Raw genomic sequence first — 26342 nt, 5'->3', positions numbered from 1 at the left:
CTGGTACTGGCATAAGAACAGACTCAAATCAATGGAACAGAATAGAGAGCCCAGAAATAAACCCATGTCTCTATGGTCAATTAATCTTTAACAAAGGGGACAGGAGCATAAAGTGGAGTAAAAATAGTTGGGAGATCTGTACAGCTACCTGCAAAAAAGGAAACTCGACCACCAACTCGCACCATACACAAAAATAAACTCAAGGTGGAAAAAAGACTTAAATATAAGTGTGACACCGTAAAAGTCCTAGAGGACATTATAGGCAGGAAATCTCAGATATTCCATGCAGCAATATTTCCACTGATATGTCCCCTAGAGCAAGGGATATAAAGGATAGTATAAACAAATGAGTCTTCATCAAAATAAAAAGCTTCTGCATGGCTAAAGAAAACATCAGCAAAATGAAAAAGGAACCAACCATATGGGAACAAGTGGATCAAAAAACTGTGGTACATGTACAGGATGGAATACTACACAGCAGAAAGAAAGAAGGAGCTCCAATCCTACCCTTTGCCTGACAGCATGGATGGAATTGGAGGGCATTATGCTAATAATGCATAGTGAAATAAGCCAGGGGGTAAAAGACAAATACCATATTATCTGACCTATAAGTGGTACCTAATTCAAAAGACAAACAAACAATCAAAATACAATCAGAGACATTGAAATAAAACACAAACTGACAGTAACCAGAGGGGAGGGAGAAGCAGGATAATGGGGGGAAAATAGAGGGCCATCAAGGAACATGTATGAGCGACACATGGACAAAGCCAAAGGGGTAGGTTCCAGGGTGGGTGGGGTGAAAATGGAGATAACCGTACTTGAACAATAATAAAAAAGATAAATAAAATAATCTTGAAAATAAAGAGCAAAAGAAAGTGAATGCAAGTAGAAGGCAAGGAATAATAAAAAACAGAGATCAATGGAATATTAGACTATAGAAAAAAATCAATGAAATCTAAAGGTTCAGAAAAATCAAATTGATAAGTCTCTAGCCAGACCTATCAAGAAAAAAAAAAGAGATAGGACCCTTACATTATCAATATCAGGAACAGATGTTAACGTCACTACAGATTCCAGAGACATTAAAAGGATAATAACAGAATACCATTAAGTGTACGGACTTCTGTATCTCAGCAAATCACCTCAGGAAAGATACAGCCCATATAATATATGATGGAAGCTTCCCTAAAAATGTCCCAGTAAGGATTCCCAAAGTACCATCTTACAATTGCTTAACTTCACAAGATCTGAAGATACCTAGAACTTTCATCTGGAGCCGCCAAAATGTCCCCCTCCCTTATACTACTCATTCAATTATTGTTTCTTTTGAGTGTCTACTACGCAGAGAGTCCACCTTCCGCACTCTGGCCATGCCCCGCCCTAAGCCCGATCCTGTCTTCAGAACTTTTTCTGGGACCCGCGGCCATTTTCCCAACTTTCCTGCAGTACCGCAGCACCTCAGACTTAAAATACCACCTCACGCTATTGCAGATCTGCATCAACCTCCACAAAAAAAGGCATTTGGTGAAAACTTCATGCAGGGCCAGTCCTTTCTTCAGTCCCCATCAGTCACCCCATCAGTCACTAGGGGTACTGTTCCGTTACTTAGTGGGTCCGGAAGGGGCGGGACCAGATTCTGTAGCCATCACCCTCGTGGCTAGCAGTCTCCCACGTGGCTAGCAGTCTCCCACGGCGAAGCACTCATGGGGTCATCTGTGTCGAAGGCTGCCCTCGGGGCCACCACGGAGGAGTTCGTGGAACCCGAACCAAAACACCTAGCTGGTAAGTAGGAGGTCTAATGCAGGTGGCTCATAGATGGCTAGCGTGCTCTAAGTACCGCTAATGGTGGGACTTCACTCGGCTCCCCCTCTTCAGCTTTCTTCTCCATACTCCGCATAGCTGCTAGACCGGTGAGATTGGGTTCTCACTTCTAGTAAATTTTGATTGCACCTAGAAGAGAACCGCTGGGCTTTTAAACTCCAAACTATAATTTTCAAATAACTTAGTACACCAGAGGTGATCAAATAACATCTCAGGTTTCTGAGAAAAGTTTCAATTACAAAGTTCCCCCCCCCCAGGCGCCTTTATAAGTCATGACATTAGAGAGTCTTCCAAAACGAAGGAAAGTCTATCAAGCAGATCTTCCCATAGGTAGTCCTTAACCTAAGGTTCGTGAATATGCAACCTTTTGGCGTCTCGGGGCCACAATGGAAGAAGAGTTATCTTGGGCCACACATTAAATACATCGTGGCACATAATGACAGAAAAAATCTCATAATCTTTTAAATAAATTAAAAATTTTGTGTTGGACAACATTCACAGTCATTCTGAGCTACATGTGGTCCATAGGCTGAAGGTTGGACACCCCTGCTTTAAAGTGTACCTTGCAACATTTTTTTTTTCTGTGTCGGTTTCCAGGGAAAAGTATTTTGATTCTTTTTAAAAATATTTTATTTATTTTTTTAAAAATTTTTTATAGAGAGGGGAAGGGAAGGAGAAAGAGAGGGAGAGAAACATAAACGTGTGGTTGCCTCTCACATGGTCCCCACTGGGGACTGGGCCTGCAACCCAGGCATATGCCCTGACTGGGAATCGAATCACAGCCCACACTCAATCCACTAAGCTACACCGGCCAGGGCTGTTTTGATTCTTAAAGTTACCTTTTGCTCAAAGACAGAATAGCCTCCAGGATCTCCCCACTCCCTATTGTTTGAGGTCACTGTAAACAAGGACTTATTTAAATAGTATGTGCTGATGGCGATATACCTAAATCCTGCTGCTATTGAAACCTGCATGGCTGACTCAGTCTTTTCATCAAATTTTGATGTAAAGATTTAAAAGTAAAGCATTTTACTTTAAAACTCCATTTACTTTACACCAAATCTTGATGTAAAGATTTTAAAGTAAAGCATTTTACTTTAAAACTCCATTGACTTAATATATATTTGCCTTCTGAGATTTTATCTTCTTATCATCATGACAGTGTGCACATATTACAGCAATTTCAAATCCCTGCCACTGCCACTTAACTACTTGTATGTCCTTGGCTATGTTACCTTCTTGAGTCCATTTAATAAGTATTTACCATAACCTGTTATGTGCCAACTATTGTGCTGCGTCTTGGGGGAACAGTGGTGACCAAAATGAGCACAGTCCCTACCCTCATCAAGTATACAGAACTATAGGGTACATAGGCATTAAATATCATGTAACATGTCATTATAAATTATCATACTTGTAATGAAGAAAATGTTTAGATTATTCCTTTTGTCATTACTCTGCAATTTGATTGCATCTGTCTTTAAAATTAAAGTTACCAATTATAATTTTGAAAATTATTTCTCAGTCTATATTTTAATACTTGTCATTTTTTATAATTTAGATCTAATACAGTACATAAATGAAACAAATAAGAGTGTTGAACCCCTGGCTGATGTTCTTTCTGAAAAAACAAGGAGCAGCAGCTGGGTGGTGGTGTTCAAAGCCCTGGTTACTGTGCATCATCTTATGGTGCATGGAAATGAGGTGAGCATGGTGGGTATAGAAATGGTAGTCATTTACAACTACAGCAGTGTTCTTGGTTTGACAAAGGCTTACCACATTGTACTTTAAATTGTGACAAATAAGAGAAGTGAAGAGCAGTGGATAGTAAAAACTGAGTTTTTCATTTTGCATATAGATACATCTTTGTAAGCAGTGTTTAAGGTATACTGTTTTAGTCAATGGGTAATAAAGTGGACAATAGGTTGGATATTTCACTCAATTCTTTAGATAATTTAGACCAAAATGGAAAGTTCCCCCAAATGTATTGCTACACAGCTGCTTTATTTTGCCACAAGAAACTGGATACCTGAGTATATTACATCATCACCTGTCCGCCTCTTCCCACATACACTTTTTATATTTTATCAAACAGCTAAAATGTTCTGCAGTATTAAATTACTTACTGTTCTCTACTTCAAAATTAACATTTTATCTCAGTAAACTTTGCATTAAAAATTAGGATTTGAGCCCTGGCTGGTGTGGGTTAGTGGATTGAGCACTGACCTGCTAACCAAAGGGTCACCAGTTCAATTCCCAGTCAGGGCACATGCCTGGGTGGCAGGCCAGGTCCCCAGTAGGGGACATGAGAGAGGCAACCACACATTGATGTTTCTCTCTCTCTCTTTCTCCATCTCTTACTCTGTCTGAAACTAAATAAATAAAATCTTTAAAAATTAGGATTTGGAAATGTACTGGATTTTGAAAGTTGTAAAGCAGTAGTAACTACAAAGCATGGTATTTTTTGTATAAATGCAACACAGTAGAAAGCTCAGAAGTAGAACTGTACTTACATGGGAGCTTGGTGGCACTAAAAATGTTGGGAAAAGTGTGGAATTTATTTCTTTTTGGACTTTTTAAAGAAAAAGTTTTTATGAAGTACATTTCATTGAGACATCTGTTTTTTTTGGAATTTAATATAAAGCCTTTTGATACAAGTAACATCCCTATGGAAAAAATAGAATGAGATCTTTATCTTACCTCACATACAAAAATAAATTTCACATGAGTGAAATATCTATAAATGCAAAACCTAAATTTTAAAATGGGAGGAAATGTAGGAGAATATGCTTATGACATTTTAGTAGGGAAGCTATTATAAAGTCGGAATAAGATTTTATATACTACAGACAAAAGATTAATATTTAAAATATATTATCAGTAAGAAAAGGGCAGCTCTGGCTTGGTAGCTCCGATGGTTGGAGCGTTGTTACATACACCAAAAGGTTGCAGGTTTGATCCCCAGTTAGGGTGCCTATGCGAGGCAAGCAATCAATCTTGACCTGTCTCTCTCCTTTTCCCTTCCTCTCTCTGTAAAAACTCATTTAAAAAATAAAGACATATCCTCAGGTTAGGGTTAAAAAAAAGGAAAGAAAACAACAGTATAATAGAATAATGAACAAAAAAAAAAATGAACAGACAATTCATGGAACGGGAAACCCGAATGACTAATAGCTGTCAGAGAACATGCTCAAATGAGCAAAGTTTAAAATGCATGGTCATGTCAAGAGTTGCAAAGATCTTGAGGAAATGGTAACTGATTTACTGTTGGATGATATGCAAATATTAGTTGCTGCAGTTTATCACTGCCAAAGAAGAGCATTGAGACATGTTTAGTAAAACTGGAAATGCCCAGCCTAGTAACCCAGCAAATACACTACTCATAGCATATTTATAATATTTAGAAAGTAAAAATCACCTAAATTTCTTTTTTTTAAAAATATTTTATTATTTATTTATCTTTAGAGGGGAAGGGGGGGAAGGAGAGAGGGAGAGAAACATCAGTGTATGGTTGCCTTTTGTGCGTCCCCTGCTGGGAACTGGCCTGCAGGGAACTGGTCTGCAACCCAGGCATGTGCCCTGACTGGGAATCGAACCGCGATCGTGTGGTTCGCAGGCCCGCGCTCAATCCACTGAGCTACACCAGCCAGGGCTTCTAAATTTCAATAAGTAGGGAACAGATAACTAAAATGAGATGTGTTTGTACAATGAAATACTACATTGCATTAAATGGAATGTATACCAACAAGGCTAGAACTCAAAAAAAAAAAAACCCAACCAATGCTAATAGAGGCAGCAAATTGTAAAATGATAGAGTATAGTATCATTCATATAAAATTTAAAGATGCATTTAATATTTTTCCATAGAACAAATATATATGAAGCTATACAGAAAATAGATTAAAGATAGTATATTACAATTATGATACAAGTCTATTCCAGGTAGAAGAAAGAAATGGAACTTAGGGATGGGGCTAAAGCCATTTTTAACTTTATCTCTAATACTTTAATCCTCTTATTTTGAAATAGGTTTGAAACAGATATGTCAAAAAGTTAGCAGTTGTCATTTCTGGGTAGGGGAGTGGAGTACACAGGTATATATATTTTTAAATTTTTTCCTGTAAATTAAATGATCAAGTATTGCACTATGAATTAGAATAATTCTGTAATTAATTAAATATTCTTAAAATCAAAAAATGGCTACATAGAAAGTCTTGGGAGAAAAGGGTGTGTATACACATAAGCTTTAATGTTTAACTCGTTATTTAACTTGGGAAGTATATAAACAGAAGACAACGTTGCAGGTCTTTATGCTGTGTAGCCCAGGATATGATCATGCTCACCTTAATCAATGCTTGTGAAGTACCTGTATGATAGAATTATGTTAAGAATTCTTTCACAATGAAAAAATCATTAATGAACTCTTATTTGTGGGAATAAACTAATTTTTGGATTTGGCACATTTATTTGACAGCGTTTTATCAAACATCTTGCATCTAGAGATTCTTTGTTCACTTTACAAAACTTCCTGGATAACAGTGTCACAGAAGGTAAGATGATTCTTTGATGGAAATATTCCTATGTGGCAAGGAAGGAAAAGTTCTAAAAACCATGCCTGGTTTTTAAAAATGATTTCAAATTATAAAGGGTGTTGTGTGTTGTGTACATTTTATGATGGTAGATAATTTCTAAGTTTATTAATACAGCACACTTGCATGCTTACTGAGAACAATGGAATATGCTGTCTGCTAAACATAGAGGAAACTGAACTCTCCAGGTATCAATATTTACTCAGGAAGGCCTTCCTTGTTCAGTCTACCAAAAACTGTGGCACAACCCTATGTCCCTTCTCTGCCTTAATTTTATTTTTTGCACTTCTCCTTGACTAACCATCTCTGTGTGTTTCTTTTCTTTTGCTTGTTGATCAGTTCCACATTGGAATGTAAGCTTCATGAGGGCAGGGATTTTTATCTATTTTGTTTACTGCTGAACTTCCAGCATCTAGAACAGTACCTGTCTCAGTAGGTATTCAGCAATTGTTGAATGAATAAGTAAATTCAATAATGAATCAAAATATGTTGAGAAGTTGAATTTCCATCACGGCCTTTTTTTCTCCATTTTCCTTATGAAGCATGAGTCAAGGTCATTGCTGCATGGAGGGAGGGTGAGGGAGGTATGACTACAATGAGATGGGGAGTTTTAGGGAAATGCTAAGAATTTACAATAGTTTTTGTAGAAATGTCAAAGAAATTAGTAAAGTTTAATTATTTTCTCTGTTCAGGAATGTCACTGTCAACACCACATCATGAGGTGATATCAAGACTTTTAGGAAATAAAAAATAATATTTAACAGAAAGTTTGAGGAATGTAGGGCTAGATGATTAATGAAGGCCATTCTAGCTTTTGTGCTTCAAAGATATTGTTGAGGTATATCGGTAAATGTGGAGTGAAAAGTCTTTGCATTTATTGACATATATTGCAAATGATTAATATTGGTTTATTAAAAATAACTAAAATATTTTATTTTTAGGCCCTACTATGTCAGCTTTCATCAGACAGTATAGCAGGTACTTGAATGAAAAGTCACTCGCATATAGACTGATTGCATCTGACATCACCAAAACCAAGAGAGGGTCAGTAAATATTATTTATGTGTAATCAAGAAATACTGAAATACATATGTGCAATAATATGTAGTTTGTAAAAAACATAGATGATTTCTTTAAAAATTTTTTTCATAGCTGTATTTCAATAGGCTGATTTCACAGTACTTCTCAAACTTTTAATTATTGATGTTATAAATTTCTTTGGTCTTTTACAGGATGGATGGTATGATGAGAACTATGAATACTAAAGAGCTGCTCAACACACTTCAAATAATTCAAATTCAGTTTGATGCTCTTCTTAATTTTAACGTAAGACCTTTATAAATCCTTTTTTAAAACTTTGGTAAATGGCATTGTTTAACTGTAGGTGGGGGAAGAAATTTTGTGAAACTGTGCTGGTAACTGATTACTCTTTTACTTAACTTCCAGGCAACTCCTGATGAACTAACTAATGGTATAATACATGCTGCTTTCATGCTCCTCTTTAAGGATTCTCTTTGCCTCTTTGCAGCCTACAATGAGGGAATCATTAATCTGCTAGGTAGGCTAAAGAATAAACATTACATGTCTTAAAAAACTGGTAAATCAATTTATTTGTAAAAATTTTCTATATCTATATTTAGATTCATATTTGTTTCAGGTTAAAAATAGGAGATATTTGCAAGGTCATAAGTGCTCACATATTTCTGGGAAATTTACCAGGGAATCAATATAGGTTGCCATACTTATGCATTAGTCATTAAGGCCCACTCCACCAAGGTCAAAATACAGTTCAGACTTTTCTAAGAAAATATTGCCTATAACATAAGTCATTGTTATTGATTATATAGAAGCATATATTTCATAGACTTTTCAGGAATTATCTGTCATTGTTTTGCCCTCACAAATGATTCATTTCATAGTTACGGTACTCCAGATTTCATTGATGACAACTTGAGATGTTTTTTGTATACTGAAGTGTAAGAACCTGTACATTTGTAGAATTATAAAAGAATAGTAAACACAGCCCCTTCCCTGAGAGAGCTTCAGAGTTTTCAAAAAGATTACAGACTAGAAGTTACAGAAATTGATACTAAACTACCCAAACAACCTCTGTATGCTATTAAATTTTAGATGTATTTCCAGCACCAGTGTTTGGCATGCAGTAGTTGCTCCATAAAAATCTGTTACATATAAATTGAGTAGTACTGTTGCTTTTTAAAACAGAATAACTGGATTAAAACTATAATTATTTGGAACAAGTTAAAATGACATCCAGAAGCAGCTTAAAATAGCATCATCAGAATGGAGTGAAACTTGAAAGTTGCTAAGTTATTGGCTTCTACATGATAATATATTTTTTCTATTTTTAGGCAAGTTTTTTGACATGAGGAAGAGCCAATGTGAGGCAAGTTTGGATATTTACGTCAAATTCCTTGACAGAACAACCAAACTGGCACAGTTTCTGAAAGTTGCAGAGGTATACAACTCTATTTCTATCCCAGGCTTTTCTGTTTTATATAGTAACTTAATATCCAAAATAACTATCCCCCCTACCACTATCACCATGGAAACACACAGAAATTGGTAGCAGTTTAAACTATTTTGTAAACAGTAAAGCTAAAAACTAAAATTAAGTACCTCAAATATACTTTTCTTTTTAAAAATATTTTTAAAAGATTATTTATTTATTTATCTTTAGAGGGGAAGGAAAGGAGAGAGGGAGAGAAATATCAATGTGTGGTTCCCTCTCATGCGTCCCCTGCTGGGAACTGGCCTGCAACCCAGGCCTGTGCCCTGACTGGGAATCAAACCTTGATCCTCTGGTTTACAGGCCTGCGCTCAATCCACCGAGCTACACCATCCAGGGCTCAAATGTACTTTTCAGTGCACTGATACACAAAAGCAATCTGACAAGGATTTCTGTTTGCAGCCATGATGATAACCAGTCACAAGCTCACCCTCTCAGCAGCAATGACTCTAACATTGGGAAAAAATATATATGATGTCTTTTCAAGTAGAACAGGTCTGTGGTCAGTGAGAGAAAGAAACACATAACGTGAGCCCCATATCTACCCTGATACTTAGAAGAACCCAAGCAGGATAAATACAAAGAGAACCATGTCTAGGCAACTGATAGTAGAACTTCATAAAAACGGGGAAAAAAGACATATTACCCATAGGAGAACAACATGAATAATAGCTAACTCTGACTCTAAAAATTAGAACACATTTGTATGATATCCAGACAGCAAAGACTCAATGTCTGACAAGTCTTTTGTTTTATAGTTTTATCCTTAGGACAAGTATAAGGTTGTGCTTAAGTGTACAAGGGCTACTTTATTTAGCCCGATGTTTTTCTTGCTCTGTTGGGTTGGCCAGAAAGTCCATTTAGTTTTTTTCTGTAAAATAAGAGACATTTTTTTCATTTGCACCAATAACTTTATTGCTTTGGCTATTTTGAGTATGTTGGCTATCTCCCACATGGTATAGCGTTGATTGTTCTCAATGTCTCTATTTGATTGCTATCAACTTCAACTGGTCTATCTGACGATGGAGCATCTTCCAGTGAGAAATCTCCAGCATGAACCTTCACAAAACACTTTTTAAAATATATGTTTTATTGATTATGCTATTACAGTTGTCCCATTCCCCCCTTCACTTCCCTGCACCCCCATCTTTCCCCGATTTAGTTCATGTCCATGTGTCATACTTATAAGTTCTTTAGCTTCTACATTTCCCATTCTATTCTTACCCTCCTCCTGTCTGTTTTCTACCTACTGTCTGTGCTACTTATTCTCTGTACCTTTTCCCTCTCTCTTCTCCTCCCACTCCCCTGTTGCTAACCTTCCATATGATCTCCATTTCTGTGGTTCTGTTACTGTTCTAGTTGTTTGCTTAATTTGCTTTTGTTTTTGTTTTTGTTTTAGGTGTGATTGTTAATAATTGTGAGTTTGCTATCATTTTACTGTACATAATTTTTATCTTCCTTTTCTTAGATAAGTCCCTTTAATATTTCATATAATAAGGGCTTGGTGATGATGAACTCCTTGAACTTGACCTTATCTGACAAAAGCACTTTATCTGCCCTTCCATTCTAAATGAGAGCTTTGCTGTATAGAGCAATTTTGGATGTAGGTCCTTGCCTTTCATGACTTGGAATACTTCTTTCTAGTCCCTTCTTGCCTGCAAGGTCTCTTTTGAGAAATCAGCTGACAGTCTGATGTGCTCTCTTTTGTAGGTAACTGTCTCCTTTTCTCTTGCTGCTTTTAAGATTCTCTCCTTATCTTTAATCTTGGGTAATGTATTTTGATGTGCCTTGGTGTGTTCCTTCTTGGGTCCACCTTCTTTGGGACTCTCTGAGCTTCCTGGAAGTCTATTTCACAAAACACTTCGGCACATTTGATCAGTCACAGCACCTTCTTCACACACTGTACAAATCTTTTCTTGTGTTTCAGTTTTTACCTTTCTTAAAACAATAGAACATAATATACTGAAATGTTTCTTATTTTTCATCTTAAATATTAAAATGGCTACACAAAAATTAACCAATTTTTTAAAAAAATATTTATTTATTTATTTAGAGAGGGGAATGGAGGGAGAAAGGGAGAGAAACATCAATGTGTGGTTGCCTCTCACATGTCCCCTACCAGGGATCTGGCCTGCAACCCAGGCATATGCTTTAGACAGGGAGTCAAACCAGCGACCACACAAACCCTTTGGTTTGCAGGCTGTCACTCAATCTACTGAGCCATACCAGTCAGGGCAAAAACTCACCAATCTGATAAGTTGTTTTTAAATGCAAACTGGTATGACAGCTGTCACAATACACTCTTAACAAAATTATTTTAAATGAAGTTAAAGACAACTAAGTGCTACTAGAGTCATATTTCAGAAAAAAACCAAATGAACATTTTGGCTAACCCAAGTAGATAGGTACCAGACTAGCAATGCATTTGTGCTTTGGGGGCTTTTTCTCTGTTGTGGATACATTGGTCTCATAGTTACTTTCTTTGTTGCCATGCTCTGCTGTAATGTCTGCTTCCGCCCACCCTGTTGTGAACTCAGGAAGTTGGAATTGACCAAAACGACATTCCATATATTACTCAGGTCAGTGTGTCTCTCCTGTGTATTTAAATGAGCTTTCTATCTTTATGTTTGTGTGTTTATTATATTAATTATAATTTGAGAATCCATCCTTTGCCATACACTTATATGTATATTATCTATTTTTTAATTTTAATTTTTAAAATACATTTTATTTTTTTATTTACAAAATTTTAAAGATTTTATTTATTATTAGAGAGAGGGGAAGGGAGTGTATTTTCATTTTCATATGAATAATATATGTATATAGCAGCGATTTCAATGTTTTTCTTCTGAAGGCACCCATAAAGTAATTAGTAAAATTCTGCGGTACACCAAAAAAAAAATGTATCTTTGCCTATCTGACCAAAAAATAGGTATAATTTTGATCTGTTGATGCTGGAAAGCTGTTGTTGTATTGTCTGTTATCATTTTTTTATTTGGCAATCTAAGGAAGAAGAGGTCAGTGCTCCTGACTAAACAGATATTGCATGTTTTAAAAATTCTTATGGTATACTGGTTGAAAATTGCTGGTATATACACATAAACTTATGTCTTCTGAATAGGTCTGTGAACCGTTGGTCTTATGAAAAGGCTGTTTCCTTCTGAGTGCTAAATGGTGTCTCATAGTATGAGTATAACAACTAGATGATGCTTTTTAAGTGCAGAAAACTGATTAGTGGAAACAGCCGAATATTTGGAATAATAAACTTAAGTTTGAGGTTGTCTTGTCCCCCTTTCAGGTGTGTAATCTCAAACAACTCATTCCATTCTCTATGCCTCATTTCTGCAGCTGCAAAATTGGTGTAATAGTATTGTCTGTCTTGTGGCAGTGTTGTAGAAATCAAATGAACTCAGGTTTTTTCCTTCCCTAGAAGCTGGTCATGAGGAATCCCTCACATGGCAATGGGTGTGGATGTGAGGTAGAGTTGGAAATGCAGCAGGTGGGGATGAAACGAGGGTGTGGCATCCTGCTCACACAGCCTGCTTGTGGCCTCTGGACCTACCTGTGCTCCATTCCAGCTGTACCATAGGGCTGGACAAGCCAGAACCTGTACAGAGACTTTTATTGCTCTGGGCTCCAAACTAATGTGGCAGGATTTTAGATCACCTGGGGCTATGGACCAAAGCAATCTTCCCTGGTGTGGGAACATGTTGTCTCCAGAACCCAAAGAGGCCTACCAGATGTTGTGTTTCTTCTTAAATGGTGGAAGGTGCTCGGTGCACTACTTTATGTTTTGGGCAGGATTTTCTGATATACTCTTGGCCGCTGAAACCTTATACATTTTACTGATGTAGAAGGCTTCTGAATCTTTTATCAGCTACCCTCTGGAGCATGTGTAGCTTTCTAAGATTTATACTGTTCTGGCCACTTCTTGCTCATCTGATTCAGTCAACATGATGTCATGGATACAAGTGGATTCATGTGACTTTCTGAGAGTTAACTAAATGGTCTAGACGTCTTCTGACCGTATTATGACAGAGGATTGGGTCGAAACTGTAAAATGTATACTGTTGTTTATTCTCTGTGCCTACCAAATTTTTCTCATCCACACTTTTGATAGCAATGGAAAGTAGAACATTTACCAAACTTTTAGCCACCTATAACATAGCCGAGACTGTGTTAACTCATCTCTACGAAAGAAACTGTAGTGGCTGGCACCATGGCTGCAGTTGAATTATTACTTGATTGAGTGTGTTGTAGTTTGTCATTCTCCAGGGCCCGACTACTTTGGGGGGCCATATTGGTGAATTACATGGAGATCATGGGGATCATCATCCCTGCATCCTTTTTATCTTGAAGATTGCAACTAAATTCTTCCATCATCCTAGGGGGCGATCTTGTTTTTTCTTTACTATTAGTCCTGGAGGGCAGCTGGAGGCTGTTTCAGAGGCATGTCCCTACCTGGGCTCTTCTGTGACTTAACTGTAGTTAGAGTCCTAGAGACCAGGAGGGGAATAGGGGCAGATCCTGATGGAGTATATAACTTGTGGGGTATCATCTCCAACAAAGTGAGGGGGGAGAACACTGAAGGCTCAGAGGTTTCTAGGGAATCTGGAGGCTTAGGACTTTCAGGCCATCCCTGCAGCTCTCCCCATTTCATAAATTAGGGCCCTTATTCTTTATTCAGTCAGGTCCCTGACCCTGGTGTGGCACACCTGCCTCAGTGGTGACTGGAGGAATGTACACTATTCAGACAGAGCCTGGCTTAGGTGGTAGTCATGAATATGGGAAGAAGCCTGTGAAGAGAGAGGTACTAGATTGAGGTCCCGTAGGGAATGAGAGGATATTGGATGCAGAACACAAGTGGAAGCAATGGCCTCAAATAAGAGGATAGAGGAGGCAAGGAGTAGAGGATGGTTGCAAATACAAATAAATATTAGGTGTGGTTTCAGAGAAGGAGGGAGTTTCTGCCTGATGTCTATTCATTAATATATACACCTCTTAGGTGTCAGCACAAGCATTCCTCAAGTACAGATGAGGGACTTGTGCATAGACACTGAGCCCCACAGAGGGGTCCACAATGGGAACTACTGTTGGATAAGTCGATGCATGGCTTCCTGAATGAGAAGTCAGATAACCAGGCAGAGAGACAGTGAGAATATCTGAGTTAGTAGGGGAGAAGATGGAATCGAATTGCTCAAAGGCACCATAACCAGTGAATTTCAATCAACATTCATTCACAAACACGTGCTTGATGCCTATCAGGAGGAAACTACTACAATGAATGAGACACAATCTGAGTCCTTGAGTTCCTAGAAAAGACAGAACAAAGACTACAAATACATGATTGGATAGCTCCCCAAGTGGAGTTTTCGTATTTTTCTCCACAATGAACTCAGTCCCTTAAGGCAGGTGGGAAAGGTTTCTTTGCTGAGAACCACAGCTCAGCAACTATGGGGGCACAGGCAAGCATTAACTAACCTGGGCTCAACCTCCTTCAGTTCTCAGTGCCTGTAACTGGATCTCTAGGGGAATATTTGACCAGAGGAGCTCCGAGGGGGAGGCCCATGTTTCCCACTGGGCCACCCTCTCTCCTTGCCCTAGGTCTGGTCTGTAGGACACCTGAATCAGAAACAAAATAGGTGGCTGTCAGAAAGGCTGCAGGAGATAGGTGAGGGTCTTTGTTGGTAAACTTCCTTGCAGATCCCCATTCCTTCCTCTGTAATTCATCTCCTTTTAACTAAAAGCTTTAAAAAAGACTTTATTTATTTTCAGAGAGGGGGAGGGATAGAGAAACAAACACTAATGTGTTAGAGAATGTCGATTGCTTGCCCCTTGCAGGCCCCCAGCCAGGAAGTGGGCTGGCAACCCAGGCATGTGCCCTGACCATAAATTGAACCTGCAACATTACACCTTGTAGGATAATGCTCAAGTAACAGAGACACTCCAGTCAAGGCCAGAAGAGCTTTTTTTTTTTTAAGATTGTTTACTTATTTATCATTTATCTTTAGAGGGGAAGGGAAGGAGAGAGGGAGAGAAATATCAATGTATGGTTGCCTCTCGTGCATCCCCTGCTGGGAACTGGCCTGCAACCCAGGCATGTGCCCTGACTGGGAATCGAAATGGCGATTGTCTGGTTCACAGGCCTGTGCTCAATCCACTGAGCTATACCAGCCAGGGCTCAGGAGAGCTTTTTTAAAAAAGTTGTTCAATTACAGTTGTCCAAATCCCTTCACCTTGCTCTCCTCTGCCCTGCCCACCCCCCTAGAAGAGCTTTTTACTTAGTACTGTGGTCTCTGGCCCTCAGCCAGTACTGAAGGTCATTTGCTGTGGCTTTGCGTTGGCAGAGCCGCTCCCGCTACATGCTTTCTTGAGTGCTCTGGAAACCCTGGAATGGACTGCAATGCAAGGCTCTGTAGGAAGGGAGGGAGCCTAGAGAGATGGAAACTAAGTCATCTTCACCTTTGCCCCACTCAGTTGGTCTCTGAGAGAGGTCTACTCAAAACGATGCACAGATTCAAAGAGCATTTTCAGCCAATCTGCTGCTACATCCCTCAAATGGTGTTAAGGTCTTCCTCTGTGACTGTATGCTCGCCAGTTTCTCCATGTGCTTCCAACAGTCTTTATGTGAGTAGCTGCTGTTAGGTGTAGGCTCACCACTTTAAGGCTCACTCAACCCCTTTTGTTTTCTTATGAGGCACTCTTCCTGGTTTCCTCAGCTAATCCTTTCCGCCTTGGTTTCACTGACATTGTCTGGGGCTCACAGAGCCTCCTCCTGGGAGCAGCTGTGTCCATCCCTCTCCTTTCACCCTTTTCGTGAGGTTTGTGTTGCCTGTGACTCACGTGGAAAGAAGGGTCTGCTCTGTCTGCAGTTGATGTATTTTTACTTTTCACTAGAATAGTTCAAACATACATCTGTGGGCCCCTCATCGAAACTCCAGGGGCACAAATTCGGAGACCTATTCACGTTTCATGTGCCTGGCTGCATTTTCCCAGCCTTCCCACAGTGCTTAATGGTTTGGGTGGGTGGAGGGTAACTGTGTGCTTCACTGAAGAGGTCTTATGGCCTCACAGCTACCCTTTCCTTGTAAAGCGCCTTGGTGCATTTTACATGTTCAGTAATTCTAAGCAGTGTTCTGCTAAATCACATCTGCTGACATTGGGTGGCAGCATTTGCACAAATTTATAGCTGTCTGTGAATTGTCTGAAAGCACATCAGATGGAAAAGAATGTTTCTAATCAATATTGTTCAAATATTGATATTTATTTTATCTTATTTCTTTGGTGTTAGTTATTTTGCTATATACTTATTGAATGACTGAGGGAATGAACCAGAAATACCTGGCCCATGTGCCAAATGTGTGTTTGCCCTGGTGACACCGACAGTCAGTCCCCTGATCATTTTGAAGGCCCTCTACCCCTTCCTGCCCATTTTGTCTGTTTGAGCCTTTGAGGTTCACCCTGGGCCTCAGGCTTTCTGCTCTCTCCACTGCAGAGGGGCCTGTGGGCTCTGTCGAGGGACAGTTTCTCTATTTCCTCTGTGCTCAGGGGCTGTGTGTTGTTATCGTGCATCCCTGGGAAGGTCTTGTCCTGGTCCCTATGTTTTCGCTCCCTCTGAGTACATCTCTGCTTGGCTGCCTTGTTCTGGCAACTCCTCTGCACTGAGTGGTATCCAGGCTCCTCTGACTGTTTTCAGGCCCATGTGCTTGTTACCCTTCTTAATACCTGTGCTGCCACTGTAACCATTAATAGTGCTCCTGTTTTTCCCTCAGAATCTCCCCCTTAGCCCTGCCCACAGCTCTGTAAACAGCTCCTTCATCAAACCTTCCTCCAACCGGCATTTCATTGGCCATCTCTGTCTCTCTTTGCCACAACACCACCACCCTAACTTCTATCATCTCTCATTTTCCAGTCTGCCTCCATATATTCTGCCCCCTGCTGTTTGTTTTACACAATGCAACCATAGTGCTTCTCTGATAGCTTGCAAAACCCAGATCTGATCCTTTTACTCTTCACCTAAAAGCCCCGCAGTGGTCCCCACCCAGTATTCTTAAGATAGTGTCCACACTCACAACATTGCCTATCATTTAAGATCCTGCATTGCCTAAACCCTATCTACTCTCCAGCTTCATCTCCCTCACATTCCCCGTTGCCCTAGCAACATGGTTCATCTTTACTCTTGGTCTGTGCCATATGCCCTTCCTGGGGCCTTTGCATGTGCTGCTCTCCGGCCTACAATGCTCAATGTTCCTCTCCTACTCTCCTCTTTATCCTGTAGATGTCCTTAGTTTCTTAGCTTAGCTGCTACTTACTTCAGGAAGGCTTGCTTCTCCGACCTCTCTGACTTGGTCAGACTCCCCTGCTTCAACGCTGAGTATCAAGTACCTCTCTTTCATAGTACTTTCCACAACTTTGATTTTACATTTCTCCATGTGATGGTCTGGTATGTCTCCACCCCTAGACCTGTAGACTAGAGCTTCTGAGGTCATGAAGTCTGGGAACAGGTTGTTTTTGCATATGGCTGTATCCCCAGTGCCTTGTATACTGTTTGTCCATATTTTTCCTTGAAGAGTAAGTGATTGCATCAGGAGAGAGATGGTGGGATTTCTAGAACCCTGATGGGGAACTCACTTTATGCCAGAAGCCCACATTTTCCATCTGTAATGGGAGTAGAGAATGAAAAGATGCATCGACATTCAGTCAACAAATATTATTTATTATGTGTCAGGCACTTAAGGTTCATCAGTGAACAAAACAGGAAAAAAAACCTCTGTCTCTGTGCAGGGTTTATATTCTATTGTCAGGAGACAGTAAAAAAAAATACAAAGAAACAGACCTATCATTTCAGTAAAAATAAGTGAAGAAAAAGCATAGTGAGGGTAAAGACACCATTGGTAGGCACTCTTTTATGTAAGGTAGGCATGGAAATCTCTTGAGACCAGAAACCATGATTAGATTGCTAACATGAGTGAGATTCTCTTTTTTCCTCTAGCTCTCAGTTTCTTCCTCTACCTTTCTCCCTCTCCTTAATGTTTTACTTAAATTTATGTTATGATCTTGTGATTCTTGAAGGAACCACAATAAGAAATTATTTTAAGCTCTCTTCTCCAAAGAGGATAGGTATTTTGGCATTTCTTTAATCATTTTAAGAAACTTGTTGTTTTCTAATTTTTTTATTTTTGTGCAATTACACTTGTCCCCATTTCCCCCCCCATTACTTCCCCACCTTACCCACCCCCACATCCTACATTCAGTCCTCCCTCCCCACATTGCCCTTGTCCATGGGTCCTTTATACATGTTCCTTGACTTGACCTTTCTATTTCTTTGCCCCATTATCCATCTCCCTCTACCTCTCTGGTCAATGTCATTTTGTTATTTATTTCCATGTCTCTGGTTCTGTTTTGCTCACTTGTTGGTTTCATTGATTAGGTTCCCCTTCGTAGCTGAGACCATCTTGTATTTTTCTTTCACCACCTCACTTACTGCACTTAGCATAATGCTCTCCAGTTCCATCCATGCTGTTGTAAAGGGTAGGATTTCCTTCTTTCTTTCTGCTGCATAGTATTCCGTTGTATAAATGCACTAGTTTTTTGATCCTCTCTTTTACTGATGGGCACTTATGTTGCTTCCAGCACTTTTCTGTTGTAAATTGTGCTGCTATGAACACTGGGGTGCACAGGTTCTTTTGAATTGGTGTTTCAGGATTCTTAGGGTATAATCCCAGCAGTGCAATTGCTGGGTCAAAAGGCAGTCCAATTTTTAGTTTTTTTGAGGAAATTCCATACTGTTTTCCACAGTGGCTTCACCAGTCTGCATTCCCACCAACAGTGCAGTATGGTTCCCCTTTCTCCACAACTTCACCTGCACTTGTTTGTTGATTTGGTAATGATGACTATTCTCACCAGTGTGAGGTGGTATCTCACTGTGGTTTTAATTTGCATTTCTCTGATGGCTAGTGATGCTGATCATCCTTTCATATGTCTCTGGGCCCTCCGTGTGTCTTCCTTGGGGAAGTGTCTGTTCAGGTTTTTGCTCATTTTTTCATTGGATTGTTTGTCTTCCTGGTGTGGAACTCTGTGAGATCTTTATATATTTTGGAGATCAAACCTTTGTCTGAGGTATCATTTGCAAATACACTTTCCCATACAGTTGGTTCCCTTTTCATTTTGCTGATGTTTTCTTTACCCATGCAGAAAGTTTTTATTTTGATGAAGTTCCATTTGTTTATTCTTTCCTTTCTATCCCTTGTTGTAGGGGATATAGCAGTGAAAATATGGCTGTTTCCTGCCTATGTTCTCCTCTAAGACTTACAGTGTCACAGCTTGTATTTAAGGCTTTTATCCATTTTGAGTGTATTTTTGTTTATGGGGTAAGTTGGTGGTTGAGTTTCATTGTTTTGCATGTAGCAGTCCAGGTCTCCCAACACCATTTGTTGAAGAGGCTATTTTTACTCCATTTTATGCTCCTGCCCCCTTTGTCGAATATTATTAATTGACTGTAGTGACATGGATTTATTTCTGGGCTCTCCATTCTGTTCCACTGATCTATGTGTCTGTTCTTATGCCAGTACCAGGCTGCTTTGATTACCGTGGCCTTGTAATCCATTGTGATGTCAGGTATTGTGGTCCCTCGTACTTTGTTCTTCTTTCCCAAAATTGCTGAGGCTTTTTTGGGTCATTTATGGTTCCATATGAATTTTTCAAATTTTCTATGTCTGTGAAATGTGCCACTGGTATTTTGATAGGAATTGCATTGAGTCTCCCAATTGCTGTGGGTAATATAGACATTTTGATTATGTTAATTCATCCAGCCCATGAATACAGTATATGCTTCCATTTATTTGTGACTTCCTCAATTTTACTCTTCAGTTTTTGGTAGATTTCTGAGTACAGGTTTTTTACCTCCTTGTTTAAGTTTATTTGTAGGTACTTTATTATTCTTGTTGTTATAGCAAATGGGATGTTTTCCTAATTTCTGTTTTCTGTATTTTGTTGTTGGTGTACAAAAACGACATTGATTTCTGAATAATGACTCTGTATCCTGTTGTTTGGCCAGATTCCCTTACTTGGTTGAATAGTTTTTGGTGGAATCTGTAGGGTTTTCTGTGTATACTATCATTTCATCTGCAAATGATGATATTTTACTCCCTCCTTTCTAATTCGGTACCTTTTATTTCTTTTCCTTGTCTGATTGCTGTGGCTAGAATTTCTAATATTATGTTGAATAGAAGTGGTGAAAATGGACATCCTTGTGTTGTTCCTGATCTTAGTGGGAAAGCTTTTAGTTTTTGTCCATTGTGTATGATGTTGGCTGCAGGTTTCTCATATATGGCCTTTATTATGTTGAAATATGCTCCCTCTATTCCCATTTTGCTGGCTGTTTTTATTGTAAATGGCTGCTGTACCTTATCAAATGCTGTTTCTGCATCTATTGATATGAACATGTGATTTTTATCTTTCCTTTTATTTATGTGATGTATTATGTTTATTGATTCTTGAATATTGTACCATCCTCGCATCCCTGGGGTGAATCCCACTTGATCATGGTGTATGATTTTTAAAAAATATTTTATTTATTTATTTATCTTTTCGAGGGGAAGAGAAAGAGAAAGGGAGAGAAACATCAGTGTATGGTTGCCTCTTGTGGGTACCCTGCCGGGAACTGGTCTGCAACCCAGGCATGGGCCCCATCTGGGAATCAAACTGTCATACTCTGGTTCACAGGCCTGTGCTCAATCCACTGAGCTATATCAGCCAGCGATGTATGATTTTTTTAAAGTATTGCTGGATGTGGTTTGCCAATATTTTGTTTAGGATTTTTGCATCTGTGTTCATCAGCGATACTGGCCTGTACTTTTCTTTTTTTGTTGTGTCTTTGTCTGTTTTAGGGATTAGGATGATGCTGGCCTCATGAAAAGAGTTTGGGAGTCTTCCCTCTTCTTGGATATTTTGGAGTAGTTTCAGAAGGATAGGAATTAGCTCTTCCTTAAGGGTTTTATAAAATTCTGTGAAACCATCCATTCCAGGGGTTTTGGGTGCTGGGAGTTTTTTGATTACTCTTTCAATTTCACTAGCTGTTGTCAGTCTGTTCAGGCTTTCTGCTTCTTCTTAGTTCAGTTTGGAAGATTGTATGTTTCTACAAATTTGTTTGTTTTGCCCAGGTTTTCAAATTTCTTGATGTATAGTTGTTCATGATAATTTCTTATAATCCTTTGTGTTTCTGTGTTATCTGTTGTAATTTATCCTCTTTCATTTCTGATTTTATTTAGTGGGGTCCCCTATCTTTTTTCTTGATGAGTCTGGTTAAAGACTTGTGAATTTTGTTTATCTTTTCAAAGAACCAGGTCCTGGATTTATTAATTCTTCGTATTATTCTTTTAGTCTCTATGTGATGTATTTCTGCTCTGATCTTAATTATTTCCTTCCTTGCACTTGCTCTTGGCTTTGTTTGTTGTTGTTCTTCTAGTTATTGTATATTCATGGTTAGGTTCTTTATGTAAAATGTTTCTATATTTTTAAGGTAAGCCTGTATTGCTATAAATTTCCCTTTCAGGATTGCCATTGCTATGTTCCATAAATTTTAGGATTTTGTGTGTTCATTTTTGTTTCTTTCCAGAATTTAAAAAAATTTTTCCTTTATCTCATTATTAACCCATTCAATGTTTAATAATATGCTATTCAGTCTCTATGAATTTGACTCTTTTTGGAATTTTTTTCCTTGAGGCTGGTTTCTGGTTTCAAGCCCTTGTGGTCTGAAAGAATGCTTAATATGCATTTGATTTCCTTGAATTTGTTGAGGCTTGTTTTGTGTCCTATCATGTGGTCTCTCTCTGAAAATGTCCCATGTGTATTTGAAAAGATTGTATATTTTGCTCCTTTGGAGTGAAAGGTTCTATATATATCAGTTAAGTCCATTTGGTCTGGGATGTGTTCAGTGCCACAATATCTTGTTTATTTTTTTTGGAAGATCTATCCATTGTTGACAGTGGGGTATTAAAATCCCCTACTATATATGTTGCTCTCTATAACTTTCTTGTAGTCCTCCAAGATTTCTCTTATATATTTTGGTGCTCCTATGTTGGGTGCATTTATTCCACTTTTATTTAAGGTTATTATTGATAGGTACTTATTCATGGCATTTTTCCCCTTTGTACCTGCGTTATTCTCTCTCTCTCACTCTTTCTCTTTATTTCCTTAAAGCAGTCCCTTTAGCAGGTCTTGTAATGCTGGTTTGGTGAAGGTGTATTTTTTCAGCCTTCTTTTGTCTGGGAAACTCCTTATTTCACTTTCTATTTCAAATGAGAGCCTTGCTGGGTAGAGTAGTCTTGGTTACAGGCCTTTGCTTTCATTACTTGGAATATTTCTTGCCATTCCCATCTGGCTTCTAGTGTTTCTGTTGAGAAGTCAGCTGCTAGCCTTATTGGAGCTCCCTTGTATGTTACTTCCCGTTTCTCCCATGCTGCCTTTATGATTCTCTCTTTGTCTTTGAATTTTGTCCCTTTAATTATGGTATTTCTTGAGGTGGGCTTCTTTGGTTTATCTTGATTTGGATTGTCTGTGCTTCCTGGACTTGTGTGACTTGTTCTCTTCAAATTAGACAAGTTTTCCATCATTACTTTTTGAAACAGGTTTCCTATCCCTTGGCCCTCTTCTTCTACTTCTGGTATTCCTATTATGTGGATATTATTATGTTTCATGTTGTCCTGCATTTCCCTTAACCCCTCTTCATTCTTCATTCTTTTTGAGTCTTTTTTGTTGTTGTTGTTGCTCTTTTTGGAATTTTTTTTCTACCTTGTCCTCCAGCTTGCTGATTTGATCCTCTGCTTCATCTAGCCTGATTTTGATTCCTTCTACTGTGTTCTTCAATTCAGAAATTGCATTCTTCATTTCTTCCTGGCTCTTATTGTGTCCTTTTTCATGCTGATATAGTTTGCAATAAGTTCCTCTTAGTTTCCCTGTAGTGTTTTTAATTCTCATTTAAATCTTTGAGCTTCCTTATAACCATTGTTTTGAATTCAGTATCTGATAGTTTACTTGCGTCCATTTCACTTAACACTCTTTGTGGGGATTCCTCCTTTCCATTCAATTGGGGGTTGTTTCTCTGTCTTCCTATTTTAGAGACTTTTCTTGTTTGCTTCTGCTTCTTAATTTGATCTGTTTTTGACTCCCTGAATTTGTGGTGTGAACTTCTATAGTAGGAGACCTATGTGATTCAGTGGTGCAGTCTCCTTGATCACCTGAACTTGATGCTCTTGGGATGCCCTTTATGCTGTTTTTGTTGGGTCTCTGGATGTAATTGGGTTTTGATTGTTTTGGGGTCATTCTTTGGTGGGTCCTTCCCTCTAGCTGGCTGACTTTCACTTCACCTACTACATCTTGTGTGCTATTGTGCAGATGCTGCCAGAACAAAACCATAAAACCCAGGGAACAAACCCATACCTGTAAAAATAACTCCCCTTTAAATCCTACTGTTGACAGCAAATGAACCAGTATTAATAAGGGTGGAAAGAGATTGAGACTACTATAAGAAAGGAGTGTAAATATGAGATGACCTACTGAATGCAAAATAATTTTGGGAATGTAGAGAGAGGAGTACTAATTAGAGAAGAGAATTGGAGCAATGCAAAGAGAGAAAGTAAAATTTACATCATAAATAAAAAAGGGAATGAAGAAGACAGAATGGAGTAAGAGAAGAAAAGCATATAGTATTAGGTTTAAACAGGAAATAAAATGGAGTGAGAGACGAAGGAAAAGGAAAAAAGTAAATAAATAGTAAAAAAATAGGGACCAAATCGGAGAGAAAGATCTACCACAGCACAGACTGGAGAGCATTATGCTAAGTGAAATAAACCAGGTGGTGAAAGACAAATACCATATGATCTCACCTATACGTGGAACTCAACAAAACAAACAAGCAAGCAAAATGTAGCCAGAGACATTGAAATAAAAAACAAACTGACAGTAACCAGAGCGTAGCAGGGAGAGGGATAATGGGGGATAATAGGGTAAGAACCATCAAGGAACATGTATAAAGGATGCATGGACAAAGCCAGAGGGGGTAGGTTTGAGTGTGGGAGGCGGGGGTGGGTGGGGTAAAGGGCTGTGGTGGGGTGAAAATAGAGACACCTGTACTTGAACAACAATAAAAACACAAATGAACTAAAATTAATATAGGTGGGATGGAAATAAGAGGGCAAAAAGAAAGAAAAGTTTAAGAGATGTCTAGAGGAAAGGGAAGTGATTATGAGATGATAGAGGGAGAGACAATACTAAGAGTGAGGAATGAAAACCAGGCTAATACAGAGAAAAATAGAAATTTGAGATGAAGATAAACAGAAAAACAGGACAGGGTGAAAGATAAAGAAAGAAAAAACAGGTTAGGGCAGTGCAAAAGCAAAATTTGAGACAAAAAAGAGTGGGAGAGGGTGACAGTAAAACTGAGATACAAAATTAGTGAAGATCTAGAGATAAAATTGTAAAAATGCAACAACAATTAACCTATCCACAATCAGCAAGGAAAGATTGCAAAAGATGGAGAGAGAATGTGGGTACTTTAAGAGTGAGAAAAATGTGAGATACCCACTGACAAGAAAATTGGTTTTGAGAGGCTGGACAGGGGAGAAATAGTAAGAGTGAGAGGAATGGAAACAAGTTGTATCAAGAGAGGACACAAAATTTAAAATGAAAATAATAAGAGGAAAGAAGAAGGTAAAACAGGGTTAGAGAAGGAAGGGGTAATATATGTGAATTGAAATAAACTATGGTATAAAATCTAGTTACTTAACATGCACAAACTTGAAAGACAATAAATGAACATTAAAACGCCATGCAGGAAAGAAAATATCGAAAATCATGGAGAAGACCACCGTGAATTTTGTCTTGGTAGCATGTAGTATTTACCACTGTTTTTCTTTCTAGATCCGCCTCTGGTGATATTCGATGGTGTCCCCTTCTGACCTTAGAGAGCGTATTCGAGACTACCAGGGATCTGCCTGTGGCTCACTGCTTCAGTTGTTAATCTGTTTGCTCGGCACTCAGCAGTCAGGCTTAAGCACCACAGATCCAGGGCAGAGTCCCTCCTGGGGTTAGAGCTATTGCTTCCCCTTAGGCTGCTGTCACTGGGAGGGGAGTGCTCTACCTGAGCACAATGGTTGCTATAGTATGGGGGATGACTCAGCATAGGGGGGTCTGGCGGCTTCTTTCTCAGTTTTCTCCCCAAATCTTTCATCCCAGTTTCTTCTCAGGCATCTCTAACCCACTGTGCTCCTGTCTTTGCCAGAGACCTGGATAAGTGGCTGCAAATGAAAATTTATGTGTTGTCCCTTTAAATGGCTCTTTGCATCTCCAGCCATCCATCTCTGGCAGAGAGCAACCTTGCTGCTTTTCGCAGCTGGATGTTATCTGTGTACTTTTGGGGCTCTGGTGCTCTAGGCTGGGGATTTAGACTCCACACTTCTCAGGGGGGATCCAAGTAGCTGCTTAATTATCGCTCTGGCATTGCCATCTTTGGGCATCCAGCCAGCCCTCTCGTGTCTGTACCATACTCCCTACCTTTTGCATTGTGCTGAAGCTGATCCTTCTGTATATGTAGTTACAAGGCTGTTTTCTCACTATTGTTCAGTTGTTTGTTCTGGGTGATTTCTCCACAATTTAGTTGTAATTTGAGATTGGTCCTGGGAGGAAGTTAGTGTGGCTCCCACTCACTGTTCTGCTATCTTGGATCCCTCTGCCTTTGCTGTTTTTAAAAAATATATATTTTATTCATTATGCCATTATAGTTGTTCTATTCCCCCCTTCATTCCCTTCCACCCTGCACACCCCTCCCCCACCACTCCCCCCTTTAGTTTATGACCACGTGTCTCAAGTTCTTTAGATTCTATATTTCCCCCACTATTCTTGCCCTCCCCCTATCTATTTTCTACCTACTGTCTATGCTACTTATTTTCTGTACCTTCTCTCCCCTTCTCCTTCTCCCACTCCCCTGTTGCTAACCCTCTATGTGATCTTCATTTCTATGGTTCTGCTCCTGATCTAGCTGTCCTCTTAGTTTGCTTTTGTTTTAGGTGTGGTTGTTAATAACTGTGAGTTTGCTGTCCTTTCACTGTTCATATTTTTTATCTTCTTTTTCTTACATAAGTCTCTTTAACATTTCATATAATAAGGGTTTGTTGATGATGAATTCCTTGAATTTGATCTTATCTGAGAAGTACTTTATCTGCCCTTCCATTCTAAATGAAAGCTTTGCTGGATAGAGCAATCTTGGTTGTAGGTCTTTGGATTTCATGACTTGGAATACTTCTTTCCAGCCCCTTCTTGCCTGCAAGGTCTCTTTTGAGAATCCACTGACAGTCTGATGGGAACTCCTTTGTAGGTGACTGTCCCCTTATCTCTTGCTGCTTCTA

General features: G+C 39.0%; 1 protein-coding gene across 1 annotated transcript in view; it reads left to right on the top strand.

The window, feature by feature from the left end:
- The first annotated feature begins 1706 nt into the window (after positions 1–1706).
- LOC119055488 (phosphatidylinositol-binding clathrin assembly protein-like) overlaps positions 1707–26342 on the top strand; it is a 56338-nt gene continuing 31702 nt past the window's right edge. Inside the window, exons 1-8 of the mRNA XM_053664499.1 lie at positions 1707–1785; positions 3386–3528; positions 6299–6374; positions 7355–7457; positions 7646–7739; positions 7860–7971; positions 8783–8889; positions 11478–11519. Coding sequence (XP_053520474.1) covers positions 1707–1785; positions 3386–3528; positions 6299–6374; positions 7355–7457; positions 7646–7739; positions 7860–7971; positions 8783–8889; positions 11478–11519 — 756 coding nt within the window. The remainder of the gene's footprint in view (positions 1786–3385; positions 3529–6298; positions 6375–7354; positions 7458–7645; positions 7740–7859; positions 7972–8782; positions 8890–11477; positions 11520–26342) is intronic.

The sequence above is a fragment of the Artibeus jamaicensis genome, unplaced genomic scaffold, assembly GCF_021234435.1.
Source record: "Artibeus jamaicensis isolate MK-2021 breed Jamaican fruit bat unplaced genomic scaffold, CSHL_Jam_final contig_374, whole genome shotgun sequence".
Classification (NCBI taxonomy): domain Eukaryota; kingdom Metazoa; phylum Chordata; class Mammalia; order Chiroptera; family Phyllostomidae; genus Artibeus; species Artibeus jamaicensis.
Note: the sequence above shows the minus strand (reverse complement) of the source record. Positions and strands in the feature narration are given on the sequence as shown.